This window comes from Brachionichthys hirsutus, chromosome 17 (genome assembly GCF_040956055.1).
Source record: "Brachionichthys hirsutus isolate HB-005 chromosome 17, CSIRO-AGI_Bhir_v1, whole genome shotgun sequence".
In the NCBI taxonomy this organism is placed as follows: Eukaryota; Metazoa; Chordata; class Actinopteri; order Lophiiformes; family Brachionichthyidae; genus Brachionichthys; species Brachionichthys hirsutus.
The window spans coordinates 4,635,588-4,656,880 of record NC_090913.1 but is presented as its reverse complement, the minus strand read 5'-3'; the positions used below and the strand labels follow the sequence as shown (position 1 = coordinate 4,656,880).

Here is a 21,293-nt window from a genome sequence, read left to right as displayed (position 1 = left end):
TAACATTCGCATCATTAGTTCAGTTTGTAATGAGAAATGTATGAGCTCCCTGCCTTCGTTGTCAGCAAGGCACCAAAAGACGCATACGAGCGGACGAACGGGAGGCAGGGAGAGCGAGAACTCTCAGAACTTTGCAGAATGCCAATCTTCAGTAGAACTGTTACCCGGGTCCTGCTTTTTCTTTTGCACTCTTTAATTTATGTTTTGTTGATGTGTTGTTTGAGATTTGATTTGATGTTTTTACATTAGTAGCTACTTTTACACAATGCACATGATTTGGTATTAAATTCATTTTGACAACGACAACAATCTGAGGGGAGCTGCTTGGAAGCCAAAAGAGCCGGAATGTCCATCACTAATCTGGATCATCATCAAAAGGTTCTAAATTGTTCTCGTTATCTTCATACACCAACCTTGAAAAGTACAAGTGAATCAGAGTCGATGTGTTATTGATCCGTAAATTGGTTTTGCAATGTTACGATTTGATATTTTTTTCCTGACCTCATTCTGGGTCAGATCCAGAAGACATTACTGATATCTCTAGATTACATTTGTTCTCTCCTCCTCAGTTTTCTTCCCTTAAATTTGCGGAGCATTTTGACTCACTCGCGGCATTCCAGTGGTGATCTGTCCATTTTGGCTCGCATGTTTAAAGAACATGATGTCAGGGCTGGTGTATCTCAGACCAACGCAATCATTCGGCAGAGTTGTTTTTGTCCTGCTACTCTGATATTTGTCATTTGCACAAAGACTTTGTCCTCTGAAAGTATTTATTCAGTTTATTGCAGTTTAAAGTGTTTTTCTTGCGTTAATGTTCTCAAGGTATCAGGCTGCAATATGTCTACACCAGACCAGGTTTAAAAATGTTAATGCATATGTACTTAGTGATAGAGTTATGTTCCAAAGACCCCATCGCAAAACGATTTGTTCCTTGAACGAACCCCCCCCATTGACCGATTATCTGTGTGGTCAAAACCTGTTGGCGCATAAATGAGCCGTCGATGGACTGGTGATGCTTCTGGTTTATATCCTGCCTCTGGCGGATAGAAAAGCTGGGATTGGCTCTAGCAACAGCCGTGGACCCGCAAGGTGGATAAAGCGGACATGAAAATGCGTAACACTTTTTTTATATTTGCATATGTATTGGCCATTTATACTATACATGTATACTCACTCGCAACTCTGCAGCCAGTGCGATCCGCTCGTAACAGCGTTTCCTTGTCAAGATTCAAATGTTACATCCGATAAAATCGGGTCATTTTTCACAATAAAACACCGGTCAGACTCTAATAATCAATTCAATTAGATGTAATTATTATTTCTCTGCGGCCCGACAATAAATGCTTCGCGGACCGGCGCCGGGCCACGGCTCGGTGGGTGGGAACTACTGGGCTCGATGGTCAACATTGCAGTCAGCTCATCGTATATTCACAGTGATCGTATTTGAATGTTTAAGACTGGCTTCTCTTCTCTTCACAGCCAAGCTCAGTTCCCCGAGTACTGGCCTCCAGAACCCAATGGCCTCAGTCGGTGTGGGTCAGCCCAGTGCTCCTACCATCAATACCTCAACCCCCATAGACCCCAGCTCCATGCAGAGGGCCTATGCTGCACTTGGGCTGCCATACAGCAGCCCGACTGCTGGGCAGACTCAGAGCCAGCAGGCCCCCGGCACAGGGCAGACGGCAGGACCACCGAACACACAAAGCCAGCAACAGCAGCTGAGACCCGTCAATGCACTTGGTAAAGCAAGAAAGGCCGAGTCAGCACTTGTTGATGTTGTGTCCCCATCGAATATATGTATGTATTCACTTGTAAAAGCGCAGCACCGCCTATTGCTATTACATTATTCTCATCAAGTTAAATTAGTCTGACATTAAGGTTGAACAATTTCATGAGTACTAGCTAAGAAAAAATATATTTTGTTAATAGATAATTAATATATTGATTGATCTGCACAGATAGCTGACCAAGAAAGAAATCAAAGGTTTTTAAGTGAAGAAATCTTTTATTTTACTAAATATCTCCAATATTTATCCTCCTGCACAGTATAATAGGATCTACAGTACTTATGGTCATTTGTTTTCATTTGACAGTATACAAAGAAAAAAATGTCCGTTTTTACAAGCTCGATTTTGACATTGTACGCATGATTTGCTCACAACTTTCCACATTTGCAGGTAGCCAGATGACACTCGGAGGTGCTACAATGGGCATGACCACTTCAGAGCAGACAAACCTGCTCACAGACTCCCTTCCCAATGCGCTCAGCACGAACAAGTTTGTTCTCGTGAATAACTACATTAGATTCTCTGTTTTATCGATTGCATGTCATTAAAAGTAGCTACTGAGAAACATACGTTACATTCATATTACTGACACTGCTGTTTAAAGCAAAAACATTAAGTATGTATATAAAAGCATGGAAATAAAAACTCTTCTCCTCCTCCTCCAGTCAACTGCTGTCGGATGGATCAGCTGTGGGCTCAGTGGGCAACCTTCCCACGGCCGCACCCATCTCTGCCACGGGCACCAGGAAAGCGTGGCATGAGCACGTCACTCAGGACCTGCGCAATCACCTCGTCCACAAATTGTACGTACCGGTACCTTTACCGGAGAGCCGCGGCAGTTGGTGAAAATGTTTGCTCGCCTGTTACTCGTTAATCACCTCCCCTTGTTCAAAGCCACATTTTGAAAGCCGTGGCGACGATCATCAATAATTGCCATATTTATTCATGTTCTCCTGTGACAGAGTACAAGCCATCTTCCCTACCCCTGACCCGGCAGCTTTGAAAGATAGACGAATGGAGAACCTGGTGGCCTATGCCAGGAAGGTGGAAGGAGACATGTACGAGTCCGCAAACAGCCGGGTAGGGTTTCTGAAGTGGGACACAACCATGACAAAAGTTTACTAATTGTTTTCAGCTCTTTTACTGTCGTCTCTTCTACCCCCCCCCCCCAGGATGAATACTATCACTTCCTTGCTGAGAAAATCTATAAAATCCAAAAGGAACTGGAGGAAAAGAGGCGCTCAAGGCTACAGAAGCAGATCCTGAACCAGGCACCTTTGGCTGCCCAGGGGACGCAGCAGTCGAGCCTCCCCCAGACCAATGCCTTTGTCCCAAGGCCGCCACAGAGTGAGTGCGGTACTTGGTTTCTTTGATTGTTGTTTGAAAAATTAATATTTAATGAATAACCACATTTTTAACCATTAAAGCAAATTCACCCAGGCTAATGATGATAGACAGACCCTTTCCAAAACATTTGAATATCATGGAAAAGTTTATTTATTTCCATTCAAAAAGCCAAACTTTGTGCTGGTTGTTTCCACCAGGAGAGAGTGAAGGAGCGACACTCCAAAGAAAATCACGTACCGATGCCTTAAAACATTTACGTTAACTATTTGTACTCGCGATATGATCATTTCATGCATCGCACGTGAAACAACCTGCGATATATCGTGTATATTCGATACACGGCCCATTTTTCCTGCTTTCAACACATAAACGTTTAGGACACAATGTTCACTGACCAGATAAATGTACAGGCTGTGTATCCCGCCCACAAGCAGGTGCCATGATAATGAAATAGTCAGTGTTTGTCGCCACACCTGTCAGTGATCATAATGTTACGGCGGATTGGCGTATAATGTGTGGCGTTTGGGGTGTTGAAATATATTTTGACAGATACAAATAGCTAATTCCTGCCGTTCAAAATGACAGCAGAGATCTGAACCGTCTGCTTCATGCAGTGCAAAACACGAGTACCAAGCAAACGTCTCCAGGTACTCCCCTGACAACAAGATCAAAAATATTTTTTATTCCACTTACAGATGGACCTGTTCCTCTGCCAAACTTGCCTAATCAAATCATGAATCGCATGCAGGTTTCACAAGGTATGTTTCGTCTGTTGCATGTTGTATCTGTTTTTTTCATACAATAATTCAGAGTTTTTCAATGTTCTTTACGCTACGCCACACTTTATTCACTGAAAAGATCATGAGGCACACCACCAGCCACAAAATAACACGTTGTAGCTTAATACAGTAATCATAATGATAGTATAGTCTGTCAGTGTGAAACCTGTAGGGGTGTAACGGTTCACGTAATGCATTGAACCGTTTCGGTTCTGCATGTTCGGTTCGGTCCATTTGCGTACCGTTTCGGTTTTATGCATTTTTTTCTCATTAAATTTATTGCTAGCGCGATCTTAGCGCTCCGTGCGGAACTAAAGTCCTGGGTGAGTTTCCGCACGGACGCCTCTGAGTGTCGGACACTGTTGCCTGAGGGGGAGGCGCGCTGAGAGCTCGCAGGCAGGCCGTGCACACATAGCAAAACTAGCAAAGCGTTAGCTCTGTATTCCAGCTAGCTCTGTTGCTAGTGAGCAACAATGGCATATTTTTAGACCTATTAATTGAAATTGGACAATTTCCCTGTGGCACACCTGACATTATCTCACTCTGAGATGGTGACATGGTCTGTTATCGCTGTAAGGCAGAACGCAGAACAACCTAAGCCGTCCGTCGCCGTGCAGAAAATGTATCCGAGACGCTGCACGATCAGCAGGACTGCATTACAGCACAAAGGTTTGGCACCCGATGCCTCCTTACAGATGAACAGAAAGGTAACTGGGCTCAAAGAAGAAATACGAAGGCATACTGCTTGAAAAGAGAAGAGGAAAGTAGTGAGGACAACCGTTGAATTGGAAGAAGGAAATAATCTGCAAATATGAAATACGATTTCGGCTTTTCTTAAGAAAGCTGAGCTAAAGAGAAACTCGGCACAGTTTCCCAGTCTTTTTATGAAGGGGGATGCCCTTTCAAAGGAATAACCCCCCATCCATACACACATGCCATCACACCGCAGCCAGTACGGTATGTAGATGATACAGAATTAGGTTGAATTAACTGTAATTATGCTTTTCTTTTCATACTATTTACACTTTTAGGTGTTATCTGTTTATTTCGACGTAGTTACTTTCACCTGCTGCGTCGGAATGGATTAATCTAGTTTCCATTATTTCTTGGGGGGGAAATGTAGCTTCAGTTTTCAACCAAGTTGGTTTTCGAACAGTATTGCGGAACGCATTATGTTGGACCACCGAGGTTCCACTGTAGGAAGGAATCTGTGGTGTGTAAGTAAACGGAACAGATCCCATTCATATTTACGCAAATAGGTTGACATAAAAGACAAAGAAGCTCAGATATGCGTTACGCCGTACCAGTTTTCTGTACCAGTACTTGGGCCTCACTGCAAAGTTTGAACTGTCTGCTGCCTGAAACTGGTAGATGTAAAGTTGTATATATGTATGTATTATCCTGACTGTCCGTTTCTCGTTGTTTAGCGCTGTGTAAGTGCAGTTGTGTGTTTATTACTGTGTGTGGTCCACTCTTTACAGGAATGAACCAATTCAACCACATGGCTCTGCCCAATGCGCAGCTCTCCCAGGCCTCAATGGGCCCCCGAGCTGCCTCGCCGATGAACCACCCACAGCAGATGGGCATGGGCTCCGTTCCAGCGGTGAGCGAAGGCAGCGCTAGAGCGGCGTGGGGAGATTCACACGATGACTGTTGCTAATGCTACCACAGCTTTATGGTAGCATGGGGAATTCAATGACGATAAAAAACGAGTAGAAAACCTGCTTTTGGTAGAAACGTTTTTGACCAAACTGCTTTTCTCTTGTTTTCTGATTGTGCCAAGCAGAGCATTTTAGATTGGAATTGACCTTTTAATGCAAAATAATAATATTCAATATGTCTTTTCAAAGGAGACAACAATGAATAGGAAGGACGTTTCAGTCTGGCTTGCATCAGCCAATAAAAAAAAGTGGATTCACATTTCTTTAGTCTTATAAATCTTAGGAGTGCAAATTCCAGGCTTCTTATTGATCAAATCTTCGCCTTGAATCTTGACATTGAGCTTATTCCAAAGCACTCATGCATTATGCATATTTAAAAATGCAAGTCACAATTTACGTCATCCAATTTATTTGTCTTTCCTGAAAGCTAAGTTTCTAGTTGAGTCAGTGGAAACTGTCCTAATAACAGTTGTTCTTCCCTTCCCTTTAGATGGGCATGTCTCCCTCTCGGATGCCCCAGACCCAGGGCGTTACGGCTGCACATGGTCCCGCTAACATGGTCGGCCAGACTCCAAGTCAAGGACAGTTTCTGCCTCAGACCCAGTTTTCTCCGGGGGCTGCAGTCTCTGCAACGAGTGCCGTGAATGTCACTGTGGGACCTGGCATGAGCCAACCGCCTGCACAAGCTGCTGTCACCCAGGTGAGACATGGACGGGGTCAGGGACATGGACAGGGACATGGACATGGACATGGACGACGGGTTGAAGCTGTAGGAAACCAACGTTTGATCACTGCTATCCCTTTTGGAGTTACGATCACGTCGTTCTAATTCCGACTTGCTTCTTCAGAGCTAGACTGTAGGTTACTTTAGTGACCTTGTTCTCTGGGTAGCACAAGTGAGCTGGTCACATTGGGAGCGTCCTCGCCAGAACCTCATCAGAACCTCATCAGAAGCTTCTGTTGCGCTCTGCCGGCCAGGATTCGCTGGAACTAAGCATGCCATGCAAGGAGGGTGGAGCGGCCTGAAAGCACGCTGCCCATCAATCAAAGAAACGGCGCTTCCTCCTTGCCGTTATTTAGGAAGGACAGAAGCAGAGTTTCACAAGAACACAATCTCTCTTTTGTTTTGTCCCTCACATTTGGAAAATACTCACTCTTGGGTTGCTGGGCAGATTTGATCAAAGTATCAGGACTACCTGTTCTGAAATAAGCCTCACAAGGGTTTAGCTGTAGGAAGCGTTGATGAAGGGGCTGTAGCATCGAGCCTGTATAATCTAGCGTCGGCTGAAAATCCTCATTGATTCAATGAGCGAGCACTCGGATTCAGATTGATTGATCTTTAAATGCCAGTGAGTGAAAACCAAGATCAGTGAACCGTAACACTGAAAGAGAATTTCTTTTGAGCCTGATCGTGTGTCTGCGTCGACACTCGGACACAGTCCCACAGTCACGTCTCTGCATTTCAGAAATACTCTCGGGCTTATTGAAAGAGCGAAGGAGCAAAGTCGATACTCGTAATGTGTCCTCGACCTGGAGGGTGTCTTGGGATGTGAACATGCGCATCCTTCAGGTCGAGGTGAATCTACTGCCCGGACACACACAATGCAGCAGAGGCGCGTGCATTGTTTCCCCTCTTCACTTTAGGCAACTTATTTCCATTGTTGAGGTCCCCTCGGCTTCTACTTCCGGTTACTGCATGGTGATCTTACCAGATCTGTAGAAGATGAGCCACCTCCTGTCATGAGAATTCTGACACACCGTCTGAGTCACCAGCCGCCCTCTCTACCAGATCATCTATTGGGTTGCTCATGAACCAGGGCCCCATCTAATTCCTGGTGAGACAACAAGCTGGACTGACTTGTACTGGACATTCTGCAGCTTTCAGGTGTTGCTGCTGTGAGGTTGAGCGTTGCCACTCGGCTAGGCTGGCTGCCGAACTATTGCTACTTCCCACAGATAGTGATGGATCGATAACGACAATGTGCCGGGAGCGAAGCGCACGATGACAAGAGTTTATTGCTTTCGTCAGTGGGCAGTTCAGATAGATCACGAGGAGACGGTTAACGGGACAAAGGGAACGTCTGCTCGTTGCAAGAAGAGGTCTTTGAATGTCGGACCGCGAGGGTCGGGCCTCTTCATAGTGGCCTGCCCCCCCCCCCCCCAGACATTCCTGGCAGGCAGAATGCAATAGGAGCGTCAGGTGAGAGTGAGCCGAGGGCGTTCCCAATGCGACTCATGAGACGGATGCTATAAGTGAACTCAAATGACTTTGACCAACTGCTGTTAAATTCTGCTCGTACCGATCACAGGGTGCTCGCTAACTAAATGTGTGGTGATGAGTTTGTCTGTTTGGACCGTTGACTGTATGTGTGTGTGTGTTTTGTGGTATCTCGTGTATTTGGGCGTTTGTGTGTCCTCCTCTCAGCAGCAGCAGAGTGCTAACCTCCCCATGAATGCGCTTGGCCCCTCGCTGGGCCCTCAGCTAGCCTCCTCTCAAACCCCCTTGCGCTCCACGCCTCCTCCTCCTGCTGCCTCCACGGCTGGAGGGGTCACTAACCTGCTGCACCCAAAGCCCTCCAGCCGCAGCGCCACCCCCACCCTCATTGGGCCTGCCCCAACCCCGGGAGCCACCCCGCCCCGCCCCGCCCAGCCCCAATCCCAGGTGGATCATCTTGCAGCAGCGCAGACGCAAACCCCGCCACAACCCCCTACCACGCCGGTGAGACCGAGACCCTCCGCATGCCCTCCGCTGACTTCTCCCATCCCTCTAACTGCCGTGTACCCCCCCCCCCCCACCCCCACCCATCCACATCTGACTTTCTGCCTGACAGGCCACAGTGTTGTTAGGATCAATGAAATCAATAAAGGTGGTGTTCATTTGTGCAGTGGCTTCAGCTATGCATGGCAAAAATGAGAGAGAACTTCCTCCCGGTCCCTCGCGCGTTCTCACTGTCCATCTCGACCTCAGCCGCTCTCCCTCTGTTCTCTTTTTCAGCTATCTCAATCGGGGGCCAGTCTGGATAATCGTGCTCCAACGCCAGCGTCGGCTGCCAGCGCCGACCTCCACTCGCAGCATTTCGGAGCAGACCTTCCGAACCAGGAAGTCAAATCGGAGGCACGGCATGAGTTTGAAGAAGCTGGTGGCAAAAAAGAGCCCAAGATGGAGGTTGGTTGAAGCTGCGGCCAAATATTTTTGAGCGTTTAATTTGTCGATTTGACGACGAACGCTGCTGTTGAGCCATTGCTGCATTTCAAATAGCTCCACACTTGAGTCCCTCTTATTACATTCAATCTTAAATTTAAGCGGAATATTGGATCGTCAACTGCATGAGAATTCCGAGGAACAAACCAACTCAACCTTCAGCTAATGACGAGGAACACATTCTTCTGGTTTTTTTTTTTGGCCCATAGATTGAGGATGACTCCACGTCAGCACTGGTGAAGGAGGAGCCAGATGAAAAGCTCGAACAAATGGAGGTTGATGAGAAAAAGCCGGAAATGAAGACCGAACCCAAAGAAGAGGAAGAGGGTGGAACCAACGGCACACCCTGCTCGTCCCCCTCTCAGTCACGGAGGAAAAGTGAGTCTGATCCTAAAGGATGAATAAAAGTTGTTCTTGGTGCCTCTACCGACTGTGAGGCTGTTTGAATTTAAGTCGGGAAATGACTTGTCCCTGACGTCGATGTAATGTTCAGGCTGTGTATCAATTTGCAAGATAAACATGACAAATCACGATACCCACTTGAAAACTAGCTACTGTGGTTGTAAGATTAATTGACAAATTTACAAGCATGGAATGTTGTGTTCTTGTGTTTCTTTTGTTAAAACATTAGCTTTGTGGAAACATATAATTAAATACAGATCACAAAATTCTCTTTGGACAACTCGACATTCTATACTGACCTATCTGTTGTTGAATTTAATGTTGCCTGCCCTCCGTTCTTCGTCTTCTTGTTCGCTTGTTTAGCGCGAATGTTCTCGTGGCCTTTCTTTTTTTCATCAATCGCCTACAGTTACCGTGTTCTTCCATTCTGTACTCCACAGTCTTCAAGCCAGAGGAGTTGCGGCAGGCTCTCATGCCTACCCTGGAGTCTCTTTACAGGCAGGACCCTGAGTCGCTGCCCTTCAGAATGCCAGTAGACCCCACAGTCCTGTGTATCCCAGTAAGTAGCAGATACGCATTTGTGTTCTGAAAACATAAGGCTTTTTTTTATTATTATTAAACGTGCATAATTCAGCTACGTTTAAATGTCTCCAATGCGTTTTTTTGTCTTTCTTTCACCAGGACTACTTTGACATCATTAAGAACCCAATAGATCTGTCAACGATAAAGCGTAAGCTGGACACGGGCCAATACCAGGAGCCTTGGCAGTATGTAGATGATGTCTGGCAGATGTTCAACAACGCATGGCTTTACAACCGCAAAACGTCTCGCGTCTACAAGTTTTGCTCCAAGCTGGCTGAAGTGTTTGAGTCAGAGATCGATCCAGTCATGCAGGGCTTGGGATACTGCTGTGGGAGGAAGGTGAGATGAAGTGGGGGGGGCGGAGTTAATGTCATTATAAAGCTGCTTTCACACTGGGGAGTTTTTTTTTTGTTGTTGCTTTTGGGCCACTAGTGACAAGTTTATATACAAAGTCAATGCAAACAAGTCCCTGCGCAAGAAGAATCCTTTATTGTCAAGTGCATGCAACACACAGCGCACGCACACACACACTGTGCATTTACACCCTGTTATGGGTGTAAATGCATTCAGCAGGAATCCCCGGGATCACTCGAATGATGAATCTGGGTGGCAGCAACATAAAAACAATGACCCGGTCTGTTTCATAGCTGACCAAAGGGAATAAAAGAGAGAAAAAGCCTTGATGTCAGGGGCAAAAACACAGCTGTCAAAACAAATTCAGCATTAACATATGATGTTTTCTATTAAACTGAGTTTGTAAAATACTTTAATGCACCTCTGTCCTCGTACTTGTCCGCAGTACGAGTTCTCCCCCCAAACCCTCTGTTGCTACGGCAAGCAGCTCTGCACCATTCCAACTGGAGGCACGTACTACAGCTACCAGAACAGGTACCCACATTTGTTTGGATAGATCGGCTTTACAGTTACAGCTGACGGTAAACTCCACAGCATATAAAATTACAGTCGCCCAAATCTTAAGATGTTGTACACGTTACTCATCGGTTACTTCCTGATGTGCAATAAATGCAGCTGTTGTAACTGTATTATGCATCTCCTGCATCCTGGGAACTGGGCCTCCATGCCTTAGCAGGGCCTGTTGTGATGCTAGCACCAGTCATTTTATATGGGAACATGTTTTGGAGAGACGATGAATTTATTCTTCAAAGACAAAGGGTGGTTGCAGTGGTTCTGCAGTGCGTCTGCGTGGGTTCTCTCCGGGTTCTTTCTCCCACCACCAAAAACATGTAATGTAGGTGAACTGGATACACTAAATTGTCCATAGGCGTGAGTTTTCTGTGTGTGTGGCCCTGTGATGAACTGGCGGCTTGTCCAGGGTGTACCCCCCCCCCCCCCCCCCCCCGACTCAGTACAGCCTGCGACCCGGTAACGGACAAAGTGGTTCAGAAGATGAATGAATGCGTGAAGACAAAGTGTAGAATGAGCTACGCTTACTCTGTGGCCCCGAATTACTGTTGTTCTACATCTAGAGTTCGACTTGGTGAATGTTAGATGTCTATTTTTGTAGGTACCACTTCTGTGAGAAGTGCTTCAATGAGATCCAGGGCGAGAGTGTGACCTTAGGAGACGATCCTGCGCAGCCACAGACGTAAGTCTTCATGCCTATTGATTAACCCACTCTTGAGTGATTTCCTCCGTTTTATTGGCGCTTGTCAAATTGTTTGTGAAGCGCCAATGTTATAGTCCCTCACAAGTTTGAACCATTCCCGTCACAGCAGCAGCTTATCTGAAGAATGGCAACCGCTGAAAGTCTTCAGCTGCAAGCGAGATCTCCCTGTTTGGCTTGCTTGCATGATATTTATCCAAAAATCTAGGTGTCAGGAGTTAATAGTCGCAAAATGTTTAATTAGATTTTTTTTTCTGTGTCTTAATTAATGTCTTTAGATATTAAATGATGTACGAGTCATTTTGAGTACCAGTAAACCAGTAATATTATAGCTCTCACACAAAATGGAACCCTAATGAGAAATGTCCTGTTTTTTTCTCTGCACCTTCTTTTGCTTATTTTCTGATTTTCAGGATGATCTCAAAAGACCAGTTTGACCGTAAGAAGAACGACGTCCTCGACCCTGAACCGTAAGTGGAACAAACCTTTACAAGCGTTTCAGTGAGAAATACTGCATATTCTCATTCTTCTTTCCAGAAGCTAGTTAACTGTTTTTGTTTTTAGCACGTTTTAGAATTTATTTTCCTTCCTTCCTCGTCTGCCTTTGCTTGTGGTGCTTGTGCTCTTCGTGCACCTGCATATTCTGTCTTATGCTCTTATCAATCACTTTGGTTTCCTTAAACCCTTTTGTCAACTCTGCAGCACCACTTACTGGCAGGAGCTCAACTCTTTGTGTCGTGACTTCACAGAATATCGGCCGTTCTTTCTTTTACCGGTATATGTAGTGGTTTCCTTTCATGTTGTCTAATTGTGACATGGAAGTAAATAATAATGTAAATAATAAAGATGACCTTGCTAAGAATTTGTTAGTTCTTAGCTGCCCTCTTACTTAATATATCAACATTTATGCAAGTCAAAGCAAGTGATTCACCATGTCTGAGTGCATTCAAAGCTGTTCTTTTTCTAGTACTGATGGCTTTCTTATCATGGCCATATTCCAACTCTCTTAGAAACTGTTAGGTAGTGTATTTATTTCCTTCTCTTCTTGTTAGGTTTGTTGAATGTAAAGACTGTGGACGAAAGATGCACCAGATATGCGTCTTGCACTACGAGGTTATTTGGGCATCTGGGTGAGCGATCAACATCTACGATCAATAGTTATTCTTTAGTTTTTAATTTATTTCTGTGTCTTCAAGTTAAAGTTTTTTTTTTTCTGTTTGTTTGCCCAGGTTCGTCTGTGAGAACTGTTTAAAGAAGAGTGGAAAAACACGGAAGGAAAACAAGTTCTCTGCAAAACGTTAGTTGCCTTTTGGTACATTTAAATATCTGAAAGTGTGACTTTTCATTTTTAATCCGGGAAATATTAAAGATTATAAGTATTTCTCCTGTGTGTCTTTACTCTGCAGGCTTGCAGTCCACACGACTGGGAATGTACATAGAAGACCGTGTGAATAAATTCCTGAAGAGACAGAACCACCCAGAGGCTGGAGAGGTGTTTGTGCGAGTGGTTGCAAGCTCTGATAAAACCGTTGAAGTTAAACCAGGCATGAAAACCAGGTAAGATTATCGGGGGCAAACGTCTGAAATTAGATTTTCATCTCGATGAAACAGGTTCAGAATTTACTGGTGTTAAAATTGGTTTTCATTTCTGATTCTTCAACCAAAATAACCTTTACCAAATAAATGAGCAAACAGCGAGTCTACGGTGAGGATGAGGCAGGAAGGAATGTTGCAGGCAACCAAATAGCGCCCTTCTTGACTAGCAGGTGCACTAGCGGGGCTTTTGTTTGGTTTCAGCCTGTCTTTATTGTTCCTCCAAACAACGTTAAATGTTACTCCACAAAGCTTTTCTACTCATTCAGGGAGATTGTGGAAGCTGCATGTTTGGCAAGATGGAGAAAACACCCTCCCTGATTTGCAATTCAGCAAATGATATGTTTTTATTCGATCAGCCTTTGTTCTCAGAGTCGAAGCGTATGTTTAAAACTGTTGTCATTTACACTTGTGAGATTATTGCATGGTTTCATGGTTTTTAATGTTAATATATTAATGGCAGCATGCCTTGTAATTGTCTTTAAAATATGAAAGTCTTCTTTCATCATGGGGTTTGTCTTCATCGTGACAGGTTCGTGGACACTGGTGAAATGCCTGAGACCTATCCCTATAGAACCAAAGCGCTCTTTGCCTTTGAGGAGATTGACGGTGTCGACGTTTGCTTCTTCGGCATGCACGTGCAGGAGTACGGCTCTGAGTGCACGTTCCCCAACACGAGGTGTGTAAAGTCCAGTATTGTATAAAGGTTATGGCGACAGACAGGTAGCGCTTCAGGTTCTTTTTATTGGTGATATTGATCAGATGTTCTCTCTCTCTCTGCCTACACAGACGGGTCTATATATCCTACCTCGATAGTATTCATTTCTTCAGACCTCGGATTCTACGAACGGCAGTGTACCACGAGATACTCATTGGCTATCTAGAATACGTCAAAAAGCTTGGGTAAGCCTTATTCTTCAACCTGCTTTCTACTGCTTCTCTCACAAATGTGTAATGTCAGTCATTTCAAGCGATCGAGTTTGACACGTTCAGGCTTACTCCACTTTGTTCGGCTGATTCCAGAAGGAGTACAGAGCCTTTAGCTTCTGGTGCCTGGTGTGGGAAGTTGAAATGATGATTGTGAGTCGTTTGGCTCAGACCGTATTTAATGTTAATAACATCAGGTTAATGTTATGATTTGTACTTATTCAGCGTGCACTTAAGTAGACGGTGTATAGAAATTATATTGTCTGTACTGCATTCATAATTATTACTGTAGCAAAGTCCACCCAATCTTGCAGTCCAAACTGAATGTAGGTCTCCAGACCTACATTCTCTGAGTTTTTTTTTAATTTATTTATTTGAGTTGACCACATTAAATAATTCTTCTTTATTTTCTATGAAGTATTCTTCTATAAGTTGATTATTACTAATTATAAAGTAATTACTAAATATTGTGAAAATCATTGAACAGGAAATGTAGATCCTAATGAACATGTTAAAGTATGAGAAATTTATTTTTTATAACATTTAATCTGATTTGCTTAAGGTTATCATTTTCTTTATGCACAAATGTACAAAGAAAACTAACTCATTGGCCACAAGCCGTTTTCACTTTAGAGCATCGACTATGGAAACACAAACGACCAAAAGAAAGATCATCTTTCATCTCGGAAAAAAGTTTGATTGTGCCTGTTTCTGTTCTTAAGTTATCGTAGAAGATGGGCTGGTTTCACACACAGAATTTGTTTTAACTCAAAACAGAGATTTTTTTGATTTTTTTTTTTTAAAGAGCAGAAACTCAACCGTCTCTAAAACAACACCGAGAGAAGGTTATTGATGGCAAAATAACTATTTACAATTCTATAACTATGTACAACATTTGTCTCAAATGCTTCCAGAGTGCTCTGCGGGTCGTAGCGAAGGGGAGGTTCATCCTCTCCTTCATCTCTGTAGTCTTTTCTCCCGAGTGCAACACTTTCTCCCTGAACTCCCGCGACATTCTCTGTACGAGTGTGAGCTGCCTGACTCTCTCCGACTTCCACAGTGTTCCTCGTTGCCTCCTGTCTTCTGCGGTCCCACATATTTTAGAAACGGGTTCAGCCTCTGAACTGTCCTCAGATTTTCCACACGTCTACAACCGACTCTTTTGACTATTTCTTACTGTGTGTGTCTGTTCCAATAAAGGTTGTTTTGGATGGGTTGGTGTTTTCTTCTTCCCTTATTTAAATTAAAGTGCAGTGAAATGTGGAAGCATTTTAACTCTTTATTGGGCTACTGAAAATATGTTTTTGTCATTGTAGGATTTGAACATGTGTACTGTATTTTTGGTTCCTGTATACCCGCAGATATGCTCAGGGCCACATCTGGGCATGCCCACCCAGCGAAGGAGACGACTACATCTTCCACTGCCATCCTCCTGACCAGAAAATCCCAAAGCCCAAGAGACTACAGGAGTGGTACAAAAAGATGCTGGACAAGGCCTTCGCAGAGAGGATTCTGCATGACTACAAGGTAGCCTCTTCTCTTTATTCAAAGCTTTAGGAGTATCAGGGCAATAGCATTCAAACATTTTAGAATTATCACACCACTGAAATTATTCAGTCAAGTTTTTTTAATTTTCTTTTCGGTAATCTGTGTTTAAAGTCAATTTTTGTTCTCTTCTAACCGAGTAAAATAAAACCCTTTATTTGGTAAAACAAATAAGTGCATGGAAGTAATAATTCTTAAATTCCTTGACGAATTGTGAACTCATGAGATGGAATGACATTTTTACCTCCTTTCTTTTCTCAAATAATATATAACACATATAAATCACACAAAATAAATGTTAAACATTGCATTAACGCAAACATAATTGATACGAGTCGCCATAAAAATTCCCCCAGTAAGTATAAACCAACATACGTCGGGAAATAAATCTAACAATTTCACACAAAAGTAATTACCGTATGCTACTCCAAACAACTATTTCACTGAATTAACATCGGACTACATTATCAATTCCATCAAAGGTGGACATAAACAAGTTATTCACCGACCATCAGCGTCTCGGTTGTCCCTCTGTCTGATACGACCATTTTCCATCTTTTGTGATTTTGCAATTTTATCAATTGATTCCGTTTCTTAAGCTCAATTGCTGTTAGAAATTCAATAAAGAAGCCGGTTTCTCTCATTGATTGATGAAATACCTCGGGTAATTTTGCTCTTCTGCCCCCTCGCGTCACCTTCTCTGCTCAGCACACACACACATGCACAGGAACACAGGCAGCCTTTACATATAAGGCTCTTAAGAAGAAAGTAGCTGGTGCATACTATAAATTATAAGTTAATACTGTCAGCAGCAGTGAATTAATCATAGATAAAATGTCACTTATGCAAATGTTATGTATCTTTGTCAATGAATCGTTTGTAATGATGTCCTTGTAATCCCAGTTTGTTTGATTACTTTGTGAATACTGAGTGCTATGTTTTATATACTATCGGGCAAACATTCATGTTTTATTACAGAGAACGAGTGTATTGGTGTTTTTATCCTGCCCTCCATGTTTTACGCCCTTTTCTCAGGACATCTTCAAGCAAGCGACCGAGGACCGTCTAAGCAGCGCTAATGAGCTGCCTTACTTCGAAGGCGACTTCTGGCCCAATGTGCTGGAGGAGAGCATCAAGGAACTGGAGCAGGAGGAAGAGGAGAGGAAGAAGGAGGAGAACACAGCAGCTTCGGAAACACCTGAGGTTCAGACACTGCCTACAATAGATTCACTTCCTGGTTTACGCTGTCATCAATCGACACAGTGAGAATATGTGATCAAACGAGCTGTGTTCTTATCGTATATCTAACACAGGGAACACCGGGCGACAGCAAAAATGCAAAGAAGAAGAACAATAAGAAGGCCAGTAAAAACAAAAGCAGCGTGAGCCGAGCCAATAAGAAGAAGTCTGGGATGCTGAATGTAGCCAATGACTTGTCCCAGAAGTTGTACGCCTCTATGGAGAAGCATAAAGAGGTCTGACATTTTTAGTTTAAGCTTTTTAAAGTAACCAGGAACTTCCCGAGCATTTCGGTGGAGAATGAAGGGATGTCTTTCGTCTTTCGTCTCGTCTGAATATCTCTCTTGCTCCATGAAAGGTATTCTTCGTGATCCACCTCCACTCTGGTCCCATGGCCAATACGCTGCCGCCCATCGTCGACCCTGACCCGCTGCTTTCCTGTGACCTGATGGACGGTCGCGACGCGTTCCTCACGCTGGCCAGGGACAAGCACTGGGAGTTCAGCTCCCTCAGGAGATGCAAGTGGAGCACCATGTGCATGCTGGTCGAGCTGCACAACCAGGGACAGGACCGCTTCGTGTACACCTGCAATGAGTGCAAGCACCACGTAGAGACCCGCTGGCACTGCACTGTGTGCGAGGTGGGTTTCACTTGGACTTAGAGTGAGCTGCATGTTCTTACGAGAGGATAACGTTCTACAATAGCCGTTCAGTTGCGCTGTGTTGAAAGGGGGTAATGGTGAATGCAAGTCAGGTGAGCACAAATGGTGCTTATGGATTCCGTCATTTGTCTTCATTCTTAAGAGGGAGTGCATCTAGAAAAATGTGGACGGATCAATTTGGGTCATGCTCGTTTTAATTCCTCACCTGCCTTCTTCTACAGGACTTTGATCTGTGCATTAGTTGTTACAACATAAAGGGACACGAGCACCCGATGGTGAAGTGGGGTCTCGGCCTGGATGACGACAGCAACGGCCAGAGCGGCGAGGCTTCGAAGAGCCCGCAGGAGAGCCGGCGCTTGAGCATCCAGCGCTGCATCCAGTCTCTGGTCCACGCGTGTCAGTGTCGCAACGCCAACTGCTCCTTGCCGTCTTGCCAGAAGATGAAGCGGGTGGTGCAGCACACCAAGGGCTGCAAGCGCAAGACCAACGGCGGCTGCCCCGTGTGCAAGCAGCTCATCGCCTTGTGCTGTTACCACGCGAAGCACTGCCAGGAGAACAAGTGTCCCGTCCCGTTCTGCCTCAACATCAAGCACAAGCTCCACCAGCAGCAGCTGCAGCACCGGCTCCAGCAAGCCCAGTTGATGAGGAGACGGATGGCCACCATGCAAGGCAGAACCGTGCCGTTGCCGTCTCCGCCCGCCTCGGCTGCTCCCAGCACGCCCCAAGCGCCCCAGCAGCCACCCTCAAATCAGCCGCCCACCTCGGCAGGTGTCGCGTCTCCTTCTTTCCCCAACACGCCTCGCGCTGTCCAGCCTCAAGCGCCGGTGTCTCAGGGCAAGCCTGGCCCCCAAGTCTCCCCGCTGCACCAGCAGCAGTCTCCCCTCTCCCAGTCCCCCCAGCAGCCTCAGCAGCTGCAGCAGCAGCAGCCGCCGCCTCCCCTCGCCGCAGTCAAAATGGCGCGGCACATCGAGATGATGGCACAGGCCCAGCAGAACTACCGCGTTAACTTGAACGGCTTACCCGTGAACCCGCAGCAGCCGCAGCAGCCGCAGCAGCCGCAGCAGCGCGTGACGGGACCGATGCAGCCTCCGATGCAGATGGTGCCGGGACCCCGGGGTCCGCAGGTCATGCAAGCAGGCATGGCCCCGGGACAGTGGCCCGGAGCGCCGGGACCCATGCAGACGACGCAGACGCCGCCACCGGGCCAGGCCCCACAGCAGGCCGTGACCATGCAGAGGGCCATGATGCCCCCGGGGCAGCAACCGCAGCAGACTCAGAGGATGCTGATCCCTCAGCAGCCTGGTGCACGGCCGCAGACGCCCCAGAGACCCGGTGCAATTGCCCCCAAAGCCTTGCAGGACCTTCTCCGGACCCTCAAGTCTCCAAGCTCCCCCCAGCAACAGCAGCAAGTTCTCAACATTCTCAAATCCAACCCTCAGCTTATGGCTGCTTTCATTAAGCAGCGAACCGCAAAGTACCACGCCAACCAACCGCAGCAGCAGCAGCCGCAGCCTGGCATGCCAACGATGCAGCCCATGGGGATGCCGGGGGGGGCAGTGCAGAGGCCGGGGATGCCCCCCCAGTCCGCCCAGCAGCCTTCTGGGCAAGGCATTGCTGCATTAGGGGCTCAAGGGCAACTGATGAATGCAGGACACAACGCCAATCCACAGATTCAGGAGCTCTATCGACGACAACTGCTAAGACAACAACAACAACAGCAACAACAACAACAACAGGCAGCGATGCCTCAGAGTCATCCTGGCCCGTTTCCTGCTCCGGCCCAGGGCACAGCATCGACGTACTCTCAGCTCCGCATGCAGCAACAGCAGCAGATAGCCATGCAAGCGGGTGCGGCAGCGGCGGCGGCGGGGGGGTCCTTGGGACAACTCCCACCCATGGCTCAGATGGGCCAGCCTGGCATGGGGATGGACGCAACCCAGAACATACTGCACCAGCGAATCCTCCAGCAGCAGCAGCAGCAGCAGATGGGCTCTCCTGCCCAGCCCAGCCCCATGAGCCCCCAAACCCCCCATCTGCTGGCTGGCCAGCCCTCACTAGCTAATGCCCTAAACAACCAGGTCCGCTCCCCCGCACCGGTCCAGTCCCCCTGCCCACCCTCGCAACAACCCCAGCAGCAGCGGCCACATTCCAGTCCCTCTCCACAAGTCCAGAGTCAATCCCAGCCCTCGCCCCAACACCCGCATCCACCGCACGCAGGTTCCCCGCGCCCTGGACTTGGGGGCCCACTGGCAGGGTCCCTGGACCAGGGACATTTGGGGACGCCAGAACAGAGCGCTATGCTTCCACAGCTGAACCCGCCCAACAGAGCGGGGCTGAACAGTGACTTGGGGATGGCAGTAGATGCTACAGGGGACACTCTGGAGAAGTTTGTGGAGGGTTTGTAGCGTTTCTGCTGGGACCTGAACAGTCGTCCTCCCACTCCTCTTCCTTAAACTCTCAGTCCCATTAGAGGGCTTTGTTTATTCTTTCTAAGGTTGAGAATGGTTTTTGTACTGACATGTGAAAAGTTTCAATTGTTAAAAAAAGAAAATAAAGAAAAAAGAAAATTTGTTTTGGAAAAAAAAAAGAAAGGCTAAATTTCTAGGGAATGTAATTGTTTCCTAAACCGAAGGGGGTGGGCGCTTCTTAAGATGTTGAGGGATTTACAAGTTGCTTCAGTGAAATTGAAATCACACAAAGAGCATTTTATTTTTGGTTCAGACCAATGATTTTCAGTACTCAAACCTTTGGCTCGTTTTTTGGCATGAATTCATGCCTTCATTCTTCTTTTGTTTTGGGTTGTTTTTTTTATTTTTTAAAGAAAATGTACAATTGATTCATATTCATATCTTTTTATTTTGTACCTTTTCAAAATAAATTTAAAGCATTTTTTTTTGTAAAACTACTTTGGGAATTGGGCCAGGTTTTTGTTCTTTTCTCAATCTCTTATTCCTGGCAATTGTAATTTAGTGTTGCACCATTACATTAAGGCGTTGTGTTTCAGGGACCGTTCTCCTCCTCTTTGTGTGTATGAAGAGCACTCGGTTGTATTAAAATAGGAAATGGACTGCATCGGGTTGTGTGTGTATATAAAAAAAAAAAAAAAACATGTATGCAGGTGCACATGAACACACACACACAGACACACGACCCCTCCCTGTCACTAAAGCAACTCCAGCTCTGATTGGTTTAAACCAGACAACAAGGACTGCATCCGATATCTCATTGGTCTGGAATTTGGAAAGTCTGTCCTACAGGTGTAGAAATGTTTTTGTTTAGTGAGTGCGAAAGAGACCAGCCCCCTAAGCTGAGGTGGAAGGATCGCCGGTTGTGGGCCACATCTCGGTTGACCCCCCCCCCCCCCCCTCCCCCTCGACGATTCACACTAAGATGTGTTCTATTTAGAGATGAGGCACACATTTGAGAATCACCTTGAAGAATTCTAAATGTGATCGAGCCTCATTCCTCTCACAGAAACTTGAATTATGGGTATTTACTTTGTCTCCTATTGTATCAAGTTATTAAAATACTATAAATATAAGAGAATTAAATAACTGTATAAACTGGCTAAAGACTCATTTCTTTCTTATACGCCATATTGCTAGATAAAACGTGAAGAACTCCAGCGCTTCGCTGACTGAGATGATTCCTGTTGGTGTTTGTTACTTTCAGCTCGACCTTTGTTTGATCTGCAGCGAAGTCGGCTGGAAGTAGAACTAGAATCATCTCAAGTCAGAAGAGTATTTTATTTCCTGCCCCGAATTTACACAATTTGAACATTTAGGTAAGTGAAGTAAATTACAATTTGAGGCTGTGAGATCTGTTGCGATGCAGGATGCTGAAAGGGCTTCACCGGTGACCCGGATGTGGTTCAGAGTAGACTGAAAATTAATCAAGCATAAAATGTATTAAATTATTATTAAGGAATTACTTTTCTATTTTAA

The 21,293-nt window shown here is 45.6% G+C and overlaps 1 protein-coding gene across 1 annotated transcript in view; it reads left to right on the top strand.

Moving 5' to 3' along the window:
• crebbpa (CREB binding protein a) overlaps positions 1-20,911 on the top strand; it is a 32,389-nt gene extending 11,478 nt beyond the window's left edge. Inside the window, exons 6-31 of the mRNA XM_068750884.1 lie at positions 1,480-1,740; positions 2,178-2,277; positions 2,453-2,590; positions 2,750-2,867; positions 2,960-3,134; positions 3,830-3,892; positions 5,395-5,516; positions 6,065-6,274; positions 8,000-8,293; positions 8,570-8,740; positions 8,986-9,154; positions 9,619-9,737; positions 9,860-10,099; positions 10,560-10,648; positions 11,286-11,366; positions 11,798-11,854; positions 12,437-12,514; positions 12,614-12,681; positions 12,791-12,941; positions 13,510-13,656; positions 13,767-13,880; positions 15,266-15,431; positions 16,485-16,652; positions 16,763-16,924; positions 17,047-17,328; positions 17,571-20,911. Coding sequence (XP_068606985.1) covers positions 1,480-1,740; positions 2,178-2,277; positions 2,453-2,590; positions 2,750-2,867; positions 2,960-3,134; positions 3,830-3,892; positions 5,395-5,516; positions 6,065-6,274; positions 8,000-8,293; positions 8,570-8,740; positions 8,986-9,154; positions 9,619-9,737; positions 9,860-10,099; positions 10,560-10,648; positions 11,286-11,366; positions 11,798-11,854; positions 12,437-12,514; positions 12,614-12,681; positions 12,791-12,941; positions 13,510-13,656; positions 13,767-13,880; positions 15,266-15,431; positions 16,485-16,652; positions 16,763-16,924; positions 17,047-17,328; positions 17,571-19,754 — 5,927 coding nt within the window. The 3' untranslated portion in view covers positions 19,755-20,911. The remainder of the gene's footprint in view (positions 1-1,479; positions 1,741-2,177; positions 2,278-2,452; positions 2,591-2,749; positions 2,868-2,959; positions 3,135-3,829; positions 3,893-5,394; positions 5,517-6,064; positions 6,275-7,999; positions 8,294-8,569; positions 8,741-8,985; positions 9,155-9,618; positions 9,738-9,859; positions 10,100-10,559; positions 10,649-11,285; positions 11,367-11,797; positions 11,855-12,436; positions 12,515-12,613; positions 12,682-12,790; positions 12,942-13,509; positions 13,657-13,766; positions 13,881-15,265; positions 15,432-16,484; positions 16,653-16,762; positions 16,925-17,046; positions 17,329-17,570) is intronic.
• Positions 20,912-21,293: the final 382 nt, after the last annotated feature.